The sequence below is a fragment of the Sinohyriopsis cumingii genome, chromosome 19 (genome assembly GCF_028554795.1).
Source record: "Sinohyriopsis cumingii isolate HCF-2022 chromosome 19, ASM2855479v2, whole genome shotgun sequence".
NCBI classification, from domain to species: domain Eukaryota; kingdom Metazoa; phylum Mollusca; class Bivalvia; order Unionida; family Unionidae; genus Sinohyriopsis; species Sinohyriopsis cumingii.
Window position 1 is genome coordinate 63094022 of NC_142979.1, and position 12622 is coordinate 63106643.

Below are 12622 nucleotides of genomic sequence, written 5' to 3' on the forward strand. Positions count from 1 at the left end.
CCTCAACCTGGTTTTATTTTATTTTAATATGATCAAGGTAAATGTATGTCACTTTTTGTTTCCAACGGACACATCCAATACCAAATTCCAAACGTACTTGAATAGTTACCGTACTATAATTTTACTCGACATAATCCTTCCTGGAATGCCATTGCAACACATCACTCGACTATTATCAATCACCAAATACTATGGGAACAACCGTGCCCATAATTATTCATGCAACACGAAATCCACCTACTGTTAAATTATAGCACCTGAAACTGTTTCCCTGTAAATCTTAACCCAAAATAAAATGATACGTAGTTAGGAATTCTTTTCAGCACCAGTGCCTTTTTCTATTTCATTTAGAAACTCATTGATAATTTAGTTTTTAAGTGTACAATTATGAGTATGGCGAAATCAAGTCCTAGCTTCGAAGTCCAACGGTGGTGCACAGTAACACCGCAAAGCACTTCACAGCCTACTGGTTGTTCGGCAAAAAACACATGACAATTCACACTTTGAGTTCTACAGGTGAATGTTGCAGTCTTTGACTTTCATGAAATTATGAAACGAATTCAGATCTCAATTTTCCAGATTTATTGCTTTTTGTACAATAGTAGGTTATGTGAGGTGTTTATTTTTTGTGTTGTATTTTCTTCTGCCTTTGAAATTCAACTGGTCCCTTTGTTACTGTAGTATCTTTATGTGTACTTAATATATCCCGAATTTATTCTAGTAGTAAGAATGTTGCGTTTGCTAAATTATCTATTATTTAATTTTTGATTAAGATTCTATCCTTTGTCTTGTACAACTATTGATTAAAATTATAAAACTTTTTTTACCACTATTTCAGATTATCTTCAAATAAACCTCATTATTTGATCTGTCCATGCGTTCAATGTACATAATACCAATGTTATTTTCACACTTATGTTGTACATATTTAATTAATCTAGATAAAAATCAGAATTTAGAAATATCTCATTCATTTTAATTTAGATTTTACTGCATCCGTATAATGTAAAATTTCTTTCCGTATCCAATGTTATTAGTAATGTTTGTTTGCAAACGAGGACATAATGGAGTGATGAAAATTTAACGTGGTGAAGAATTTATCAATGATAAATGTATAGCTGATTGAAGAGTTGGGCGAAACATGTATGTTGGTGGTACTATAGCTACATCTTCTTTTATTCCGAGAAAAATAGTTAATGTCCCATAATTGCATAAACATTTATATCCTTGTGATTACTTTGTTCGAGATCTTATGTACCCGCTTGCAGCATACTACATTATATCTCGTTATTTTAGATTTTATTGGCTATCATGTGCACAGTTTTGTTTTAATAGTATCCATTTCGTTTCGATAATAATGTCATTTATTATGTTGGAATGACACTATACGGGTTGCAATCGCTTTATTATTTTTGTCACGAATGCCATAGTGTTATGCCATGATGTCTTCTCATTTTCCATCAGGGTTGTGTGTGGGTTGTAATCGCTCTGTAACTTTGTTATGCAAGGCATGATGTTTTGTACTGGAGATGTACTCTTATTTTACCACCGGCTTTGTAAACATAATGAAATTCAGATATCAAGTATATAAAAACTCTTTTTTGTCGTAATAGGCTGTTGGATCAGATTGGTCATATTTTTGGAACTCGTTCGCTTTGAAGAATACAAATATTTCATGGTAGTTAATACTTCTATCTATGTAATGTGTTTGCTTTCTTTATTGTATTGGCATAATGTTTCTGTAAATCTGAAGTACTATTACTGCTCGTGGTCATAACAAAGAACAGTGTGAAATTAAGGAGGTGAGTATTCCCCACAGACATCGCTCCACCCCTTAGTTACCATGGATAAACATACTTGAGTTTAAATAAACCATATATAGGTCTAAATTGTCTTACATGTAGACTATTATAGCTTTAATATTTCTGTAAAGACCTATATTATAAGTGTCAAGGACTCTCCAAAGACTTAATCAGTCAGTGACTAAGAAATAATGATCTGTCGGCAGCTCCATAGCTTTTGTCTTAGCTTTATCCTGGTCGATGCCTATATTTGCACCGACTGCAACGCAAAGGCGTTTGCCATATTAAGCCATAGAACATAACCAGGACGCTCAGGACCAGTGATATCGCAAAACAGTGCTGCTGAACTGGGTCCACGACTCGATCCACCTCCAACAAATACTTGAACATTATCTGTCAAACGCTTCAGTGGAGTATAAGCTAGCAAATAGTTCGTGTAGGCCACATTCTGCCGTTTAGCACACACAGATGATCAGTTTGGTCTGTTGTGATGGCTTACGTCTTTTCAAACATCTTTAATGTGTTTAGTCACCACAAAATAGCGAAAGCTGTGTGCCTGAATGGCAACGACTGTTTTTGTATGTCTGACGCGTTGTTCTGGCTCGATGCGGTCGACAACGTTGCCGCGCCATGTCAAAACGATGTCAGAAAGAAACAACTTTCTAAGCCCCACCTCTTTCCACAGCAACATAATTCCGTGGGGGGGGGTGTGGTGGGGGCGCCTCGGGAACTTGGAACTGTGAGGTGGGGACGGTCCAGCTTTCACAACCATAAGTTATATCTGGGTTAACCATAAATCAGTTGGTTCTTTTAGATATTAGTTACTATCTCTTTTTGCAAGGAGTACTGAGTTTTACCAACTCTTACCTTTCGTATTTCTGGAGGTGATGCCTCGGAAAATTCAGAAGTTAGACATGTAAATTTAAAACCATTAGAGTTATTTTCCCTTCCCCATTTAAACTTTTTAAAATTAATGACCTGAATTGATCCGATCTTACGTCCGTTAAACATGGGGTAATTTGTTCTCCCATAAGAATTTGGTAAAATGTAACACATACTTTATATCCATAGAAAGCAAAGTGAATATTTCAAAGGGACGTACAGTACTGTGAAATACATTCCAAATAACCGTAAATGTTCTACGATATGTCCAAAAGTTTAAAAGAGATCGGTAATGTTTTTGACATACATGGAACATATTCTTTCAACTGCTCATCATTTTGTGTACTTTCTTGCGATGTTAACGCCGCATTTCCAAACAACTGTGCCGAGATCCTTTGAGAGACGTGTTGTAACCATGCTAGATGGGCTGTGTCCACATACACATCCACACCCGTCGCCATACTCACAAAGCCCCAAAATACAAATGAATCTCAGGGCTAGGAACGACTGATAATAATATAGATTTAAGTTGAAATTAATCACATAGTAAAGCTTATAGAAGGTACATAGTTGATGTCTCTATGGCTATGGAAAAGAAACGTTACTATATGATTCATATGAGTTCTTTTTGTCCATTTCAGAGTCACTATACAGCTTCGCGAACAGCTATATCGGTTTCAACACATTCAAGTTCAGTATATATTAAATAATGTAAACTTTTCAACCAATATACCTCCTGACTTTCGATTTTGTCCAAATCCATCGCTTCTATTTAGACGAAGAACAGTTACCCTCAAGTACAAAAAGAAAACTGTTGATGCAAATTTGTCCAATATGATGGTTCATCCCATTCAACATATCCAGGTGTGTAATAAGGTAAGAACAGTTCGTCACTTTAATGTATCGGGCGCACAGGATATTACCGAACATCGTTTTTTGTCTTTCCAATCTGTGATGTTAGGAGGTTATTTGGAGAAAAGGCGAACAAATGAGTATTTTAACACGAAATGCCTTGTAAAAGTTTTATTTTTCCTTAACAGTTTACAATAATAAACAAACAAGCAACAACAAAGTGAACTAGTTTGTCAAAATATTGTGTGCTAAAATGTATGAACAAATCTGGGGTTTTTTTTGTCATACATTTACATCTCAAGATGAGGAAAATAATGCATTAAAATTCCCAATATTAGAAATATATCTTTTCGTACGGCTAATCATCATTGCTTTATTTGTTACCACCATTGGAATCACCATTAGAAGAAAGACATTGAAGTATCCCAAACGGTTGTTCTCTTTATTACCGAATAGAGATACGTTTCAGTAGAACAGCAGGAGGAACATTCCAGATATAAAAAAACTTTATTCTGATCTATATCCATAGTTCCAGAAAAGAATGGTTTGGCTGCCTGAATAAGTTTTTCCTGATATAATCGCACTGCACATCAGATTTTATGTCGATGTTCTTCTGATGTAAGATTCTACACAGAGTATTTGCAAGGAGCCGCGGTTGCTCGCTTGTTGACATCTCGAATTTTCAGCCAGAAAGGTGTTCTGTTCGAATCAGTTTCAAATAGGCCTGGTCGGCTGACGCTGGGATTCTCTGGCTAAAACACAGAACGTTATTTGCATCATCACGATATAATCTTGTACGTGTTTATATTCCGACAAACACCAAACAGTAAAACAAAACACAAGCTTTTTGTGTAAAATGACATTGTTAAAGTTTTTGGGGTTTGTTTTAAACAACAGAACAAGTAGATGAATGATTGATATTAATTGAAAAGTGTTTGTTTTCGAACTGCTACCTAAACTCTAGCCACAACATTTACCAATGACGGCTGTTAATACCCATTGGAAGGACGGTACGAATTTCGTGAGATGTCTTCTAAATGTGTCCAGAGTGTAATCTGGATAGACATGTTACCAAGCCCCTCCCTCCCCCCCCCCCCACTCTCTTTCTCTCTCTCTCTCCCCTCTTAGATATGTACGCATTTATGTATTTGAATGCATGTATGTGTACAAGGATTGATGGATGATGCAAGGATATATAACACATTGACTCATCAGTCAGTTTGCCTATTATCTATCAACACTCTCTCTCTCTCTCTCTCACACACACACACACACACACTGGGTGATATTTAATTCGTTCAATTCCCCAATCAACTCTTTTAAGTCATGGCCAACTTTGAGACATTTGTTGGTGATACCACGGAATCAAGAAACATATAACATGAAGTATAAATGTTAAGAATATTGTACTTTCTAGATTTCTCTCATTTGCCACGAAGTCCTCAGATTTAATAAAGCGACATAAATTCATGGGGCGAATATCAAAATTCGAAAGTTTTATCGATATACCACTGAGTTTGTAGCATCAGCTTTTGGAGATGTGTCATTAGTCGTGATCGTGTATGTGCTGGTGCGAGCAGTGAAGGTGATGGGTGCCGTTTACCCGTGGACCTAGGTTCGAATCCCCGTTCAGTACAAATGGAAAATTATGTAACCTTTATAATATTATTGTTTGTATTAAATATTGATTCTGCCTAGTATTACCAAGCATTTTTCTGTTGATTCCGAAAAAAAGCACTTTCCGCTCTGTTTGGTGTATATTTGTGATTCTCAATAATGAATTCTATATACCTTGATCTCTGTGGCAGGAATCCGAAATGAATCTAGATTAGAATAATTACTAGGTCGACATGCGAGTGTGACTTCTACCCACGAGTGCTTATACCACAGACTTTGCAACATCACATTTTGGTGATTTGTGCTCCGTCGAGTTCGTGTATTGGCTGGTGTGTGCAGGCAAGTACGAATTAAAACTGTACCCTGTAACATATGAGAGACTGAGTGAGAAACAGTTTACCGAGAACATGCGTATCGCTGCATTGCAAATGTAATTGCAAATAAGTCTGAGTTGAATTTATACTTTCCTGATTCAGAGAAATATCAGTAACACGAACTAAGTTTTATTATTACACGTCAGTCATTTATCGTGAACTGTATCTTAACCGCAATGTTAAGCCTTAAGTTGTAAATGTGTCAGTACGAGATATTCAAAATATATACCGTGTCTGGCACAAGCAAGATAAGATTAACGCCTTACACCTCTAAAATGTAATGTCTTCAAAGACTTCCGTTGATGGACCATCAGATAAAATACATAAAATGCAAATCTCTCCCTGGTTTGTTTAGAACGAAAAGGTTTTAAGGATTGTCATTTATTGCTATTTATAAGCGATTTCTTTGAAAGTTTTCTAAGTTTCCCAATTGCATAAATTGATTTAAAACGATGTCAGATGTACGACTGTTAAATGACACTGTAGTTTAAGCTTCCATTTCGAACTCATAAAGCCCTTCTTGGATACATTCACAGTATGCAAATCCTTATCATACAGAGTGAAGCGTGAGGTATCCCTTACCTCCTGTACCAAAACGAAATATGCGCCAAACGTGGAACATATCCTTGACATCTTTGCTACATTGGCATTAACTGAATATTGAAGGTTGCTAACTCTTTACAAAAGTGTGATATCAGAGTTAAATGACGCCGTTACATAAGTCAAAATAAACATGGCATGCCATATATTTTGAGGTATATACATAATGATGTTAGATAGTCATTGATTTTTCCTCAAAAGGGAGAACAAAACTACGCAAAAAGGTGAACATTATTTGGAGAAAAAATAAAGCAGTGACTGGAATGATTATTAAATCATACATGTGAAATGTAGAAATTTAATGTCATATGCTTTCTTCCAATTAATTAAATAAATTAGTTTCTGATTTAACAAACAACAGTAGTAAAAATTATGAATGAGTGAATGAAAATAAGTTTCTGAAATAATTTCGACATTACTGGTTAAAATGAAAGGAGTAATGTCTAGATCAATATACACATTTTGTGTGATAATTTACTACGAAATCGGTCAAATATATTAAATTGATAAGACACACAATCATAGCTAAAATTAAACTTTTATCTGATGGGAATGACCCTTCCAGCACATGATCTAACTCTAGCTTGTCAAATTGCTTAGAATACCCTAAACTCTGATGAAATGACAACAGCTGTATATGTTATATGTACAGGTAAAGCTGTCTTCCTCAATTTTTATATTGGTTTCTACTTGTAATACTCATATTGACACGTAATAATCAACTGTCTTTGTAAGAAGAAAAAATCTCATATATCACAAGAGATCAAATCATCAGTAATGAAAACGTTTAACAAGCTACGTCAAAATTGTTTGAACGGAGCGAAAGAGATTATACGAAGATCTATTGAAAATTAAAAGTTTTCATGCATGATCAATTTTACTTTTTTCAGTAGTGGTCATAAGCAACTACATACATCAAGGATGCTCAAACCAGGGACCGTATTGTGAGTATCAAACTCAAATGCATGAGCTTGTCTCATTTCATACTAGCACAATTTTTCGACAGGACAAAATGCATTGGCATTTATCGATTGTTGCCGTTTTTGACCATATATTTACTATTTCCTCGGCGAATTGTTACATTTTTCATGGATGCTACAACCCATGACTTCAAAGCTTCCACGACAACGTACTCTTCAGTACAAAGGTGCCCTTTGCCAATTCACTGATTAAGGTACTGACAAAATTGTCATTTTACACTCGAATGCGATTTTTCATTGCAGCTGAAAACGTGAGTTCATTATAGTAAACATGCAGTGCACAAGGCCACAGTCATTTCTTTAACCTAAGAAAGTAGACTAAAACAAGTTGAGTTTGTTTATATTGTTTATTGTACCACTTGTTTCATGATATAAATATGAGCTAAATATGTCTGCTAATATCTAACAATAAATAATTCTTTTGTGGAAATTAAGCTTGTGATTATAAAATTTTAAATAAAGTGTTTATGATTATGATAGTGGAAGTTGTGGTAGTACCAACTGTAGTGGTCTAGCAGAAACAAATAGTAACAGTTCTAACTGAATATATGGCGTCAGCAGCAAAATGAGATTATCTAGTAGTATTGCTGATTGTATATGAGTTGTGTTAAAATGGGCGTTTTAGAATTTGGTAGATGAGTTAGCTTAGCTCCTCCTATACCCAAAGACGTGGAAGAACACGCAAGTACATCATTACGAAAGTGTATACAACTCTGTGGTGATCCTTTCCACACTTGGACGCCTACTGTACGAGGTGCCGCAGTTAGCCTAATGCACTGGCAAACTGATTACTATACAATGATTAAAAGTTAATAGTATACGATTATTATGTATGTAAATCCTTTACCTGTTTTTGTTCGCTAATGCCCCAGTTTCGTATCAGGTTTTCCATTTTCCACTAGCACAATGTCGAACTAGACCATGCTAATTATTCCGTCCTTGATAGCACCTAGTTCACTTTATTAATGGTATTGGGACCACTTTCTGCCTTCGCGAGAAGTCCCGAATAGCATGTATTCGTGAATGCAGCCATACTATTTTAGCATCACCAGAGACATCGGTTATTATCGATGTAGCCCCGACAATAATTTCGACTGACTCATCTAGAATACTCATCCTTGTCGTGATCCCACTACGTCAAGGCCAACAGTTGCTGCAACGGCAAGCCCGCAAGCCATATCTACAAATACATACACGCGTTTGTATTTCATGAGCAAAGCAATTCTTTCGACGACTTCATCACGCAGATGTTGTTCCCCTTCCATTATATTTCGAGTCAGTTTCATCGAGGGTCCATTATGATGTGTCTGATAAAAATGCTATATTGTAGCATAATTGCTCGACAGTCAGACCATGTCAAAATTCATAAGTTCCAGGTGCAAGACGCACACGCACTTCCAACCATCTACTTTTTGTTATTGATACAACTGTCATACAATTATAGAACATCTTTACCTGGGAATATTTAAATCTCCGACGACTGTGCGTTCAGGGACTGACATCACCTTCATATAAACACAAACCATTTACTCCAATGGAGGGTGTCTGAAATGATAGTTCTCGTCTTTGCCCAATTACTGTGACACGGGCAAGGGCAAGGGTTTCCTTGTTGATTAACATTCTTGATCTTTCTTTTCATAGATAATTTAATGCTAGTTTACACAGTGGCGAATCCAATGACTGACGGTAGAAACAATCTCTGGGTATTTTACACCTTGTGACGCAGTCCGCGAGGGAACGTTTGAAAGCGCTAATTCAATGACTCCTAACTGGCATCGAGTTGGTATTGGACGTCAGTATGGTCCCAACTGTTGATATCTATTTGGCATTTCACAAGATTATATTTGAGCATATATAAGGGTCTGTTAATGTCTATTAAAAGTTAGAATCACTGGTCAGCTGCTACAACACAAAGTTGGCAAATTCAGCATTCTTATCACCGCAATCAGAATCCACCACCTGTATGTAATGATACATATTTAAACGAAACGCCAAATATCCTTAAAGGTCACAGTCAGTACGAAATATTATCGCGCTTGCAGTATAAAATATTCATGAGCTTGAGTAAAAAATATTCTCTGCCACAGATGCATACTATCAGCAGAATTAGTTACACAGTATTACACAGTATAGTAGTTTTTTCACCGCAGTAGTAAATATATAGCACCACGCATTTACTGGGTAAAGGCTCACGATATTTTTGTATACATTTGCGTAGACAGTTTGCACCAATGTGATTCGAGGGTAAATCCACGGGGTGTAAAAGGAACTGACTTCTCGAACAAAATCGGAAAGGCTCATCATAACACTACTATTGGATAAGTGCCATTCGTCTATGCCAATCAATTAGAAAGAAAATTAGTTTTAAGATATTGGTAGTAGAAATGTGCTAGTAACCGTAGTATCAGTGGAATGGATAATAGTAGTTGTTGCTGGGGATGGTGTTGGTAATGGTAATTTTGTTGTCGCAGTAGTTCATAGAGACATATGTAAGATACAAATCTGATTTACTCTCACAAACAGTACGTGTCACTGATGAATCCTAAAAAATACAGTTAGTACATACGTACGAAGAAATCGTAAATCATCTAACACATATCTCGTTCCAGACCAACGGTTAGTTGATCATCCGAAACGTACGTATGCGGGATATGGCGGAACTTACTACTCACCAACAATTATCCAAAGCCATCAGTCCGGACATAACTGTTCTGAATACCAGGAATATCGCAGTGAGTATCAACCAATAAACATATGCGTTAATAAACGATATCATCATTGTTTAATTCGTTATCTTGTGTATTCTTATATCACCAATAATATTTGCTGTCTTTCATTCTTTCCGTTGTTTCCTGTTTAAAAATGAAGTTTATCTTCACACAATTTACTTTTTTGTATTTTGTTATAGGCTTCAATAAAGTTTTATAGTGAATACTATAGTCGTTCTCATTCTTCATTTTACTTTGTTGTTATCACTTTTTATTGCGTGTTTTAGAGAACGGTTCAAAGATTTTCTTCTGCAGCTTATACAAGGTTAATTTTGTCTTGCAAACTAGGGAGACTTCTCTAAAACAATTTATTTGTTTATATTTAAAAACAAATTGTGCTTTGACTTTATAAATTATTTGTAGTGACGATACTTACTGCAATATCAATCACATTTTCTATATTTAACTTATTCATTCTAAATTAATTACAGCTCTTCTACAATTGAAGGACCACAAATCTTGTTTAAGAGCAATTGACGGTGAGTCATTATTGTACCTATTACAGCTGTGTATATTGAATTGCTGCAACATATTCAATCTCTTTTGTTAATAATAATAATAATAATAATAATAATAAGAATATGCTCATTCATGCTGACACTATGAGTGTACAGACTAACGTTTATTACAACTTATTAGTTAAGATATTATAACACATCATCTATCACAATACGAAATTTTTTGCTTTTATTTGTATTTTGGGTATTCCGCTCTTCTGAAATCTCTATGTATTGCTGGAGTTTTGTCCTGTTTCTTAATTGATCTCGAGCAATAGTGATGGAAGCGATTTATAACCTAAAGCTTTGCGTTATGGTTGGTATTGGGATTGGTATTGGTACGTGGCATCATTGCAGATTATTTTTAATGTTTTTTTTAAATATAAATTAAAATTCACGACATTTGAAAATGAAATGAAAAAATAAAATTGATGAACAGTAATAAAACATGACGATACTCCTTAAATTATAAACAGAATGCATCTTTCATACGAATACAGAGTTCTCTTTTGATTTTTATGTCACAACAGACCTGTTTCTTGTTTGAGGTCATGATTTTAATTGCAATACAATGCTTTTCGGAAAATGAAAGCAAAGAAAACATAACTGAAATAGAAGAAAATGGTTTCAACAATGGCAGATAGTATCACAGCCTTATAATGTCTATTTTAATTATCAGAAAATGGTTCTATCTCTATTTGGCTATCGTAAATAATATAATATTCCAACCAAAAGTTTAACTACAGTGTGTGTGTGTATATATATATATATATATATATATATATATATATATATATATATATATATATATATATATATATATATGTGTGTGTGTGTGTGTGCTACTTTACTGCTGGTTGTGTACGCTTTTTCCTCATTCAGTCTAGAGAGTAACATCTATATTGCACAGTCTGAGAATCTTTGCTCTTTTCCATCGGATGCTAGAAGAAAATAGTGGCCATTTTAAATTTCCCTCATGCTTATGGTTGTTATTGCGTAAAAAATGTAAAAATATTTTTTGTTTACCGTCACAAACAATCCATGACGTGTTTGAGGCTATTGAAGCTTAATTATTTCTTCGATCGAGAATCGATCAAAAAGTGTTGAAATAATACTAGAAATTAAAAGTGCAGTTATTTACGCTATGGTTGAAATGTTATTGAATAATTTTTTCTAACGCCTGTCTTTCCATATAATGCTCTATTCTTCGCATACTTGGCACGATAGTCTTGAGTCAGAATATTAGTAAAGTATCACTACGATTACCTCCGAGCGTCTTTCACATAAGTCATGGGACTCACGGAAAAGACGATAATGGTTTGATTGTTTTATCACATTCAACCCACATTGACACATGCCATATATCGCATATTACGAATTTATTGCATATGACCGACGATGGTACGCGCTATACGGCATTCAACCACAGTAGCCTATACAATGCGATGATGGATACAGCTTGTCTTTGCCTGCTTTAATGTATCTATGTTTGTTGTAGTTTGGCCACTTTTGGAATCTTTAAGTCAGCATGGTGGCACAAACGACGGGCCAAAGTGCAGAGTTAATCTCATTCATCAACTGAGTGGTAATTCAATAACTGTCAGTCAATATATTTCACCTCATCGGTCAGCTCAGTAACTCTCTCTCTCTCTCTCTTATATATATATATATATATATATATATATATATATATATATATATATATATATATATATATATATATATATATATATATACTGCTATCATTCATTGGGTTCCAATTTTTATCAGTTTGTGGCTGATATAAACGGCGAATTTACTAACTCAACAACGATCAATATAGAAAGACACAGGGGTTCCTTCTGAGATCCATTAATTTACTTACAGATGATAATGCCATTTTATGTAATCATTAAAATTTAGTACAACGTAAATGTTTGAATTCGCAGTATATATCTACCTGCCTATATGTGTATCTAGATTTGTATAAAATACAGTTGATTAGCTCTGGGTCAAATCAGAAATTGATAACGACTGACCCTGGATAAATTCATAACTTAGTAGCGTTTGACTCTGGGTCAAATCAAAAAGTGATAGCGACTGCCTCTGTGTCAATTCATAGATTGGTAGCAATTGACCTTGGGTCAATTCATAAATTGGGAGTGACTGTCTCTGGGTCAATTAGACTGGGACTGACTTTGGGTCAATTCATAAATGGATAGTCTCTGAGTCAATTCATAACGTTGTAGTCATGTGGCAGATACGCCCTTG

General features: G+C 35.0%; 1 protein-coding gene across 2 annotated transcripts in view; it reads left to right on the forward strand.

Moving 5' to 3' along the window:
• Window positions 1–6675: 6675 nt before the first annotated feature.
• Window positions 6676–12622, forward strand: part of LOC149775835 (uncharacterized) — a 56848-nt gene continuing 50901 nt past the window's right edge. For both annotated transcript variants that reach the window (XM_089943139.1, XM_089943140.1), the window contains exons 1-5: window positions 6676–6779; window positions 7018–7071; window positions 9717–9839; window positions 10307–10354; window positions 11871–11957. In XM_089943139.1, coding sequence (XP_089799265.1) covers window positions 6749–6779; window positions 7018–7071; window positions 9717–9839; window positions 10307–10354; window positions 11871–11957 — 343 coding nt within the window. In that variant the 5' untranslated portion in view covers window positions 6676–6748. The remainder of the gene's footprint in view (window positions 6780–7017; window positions 7072–9716; window positions 9840–10306; window positions 10355–11870; window positions 11958–12622) is intronic.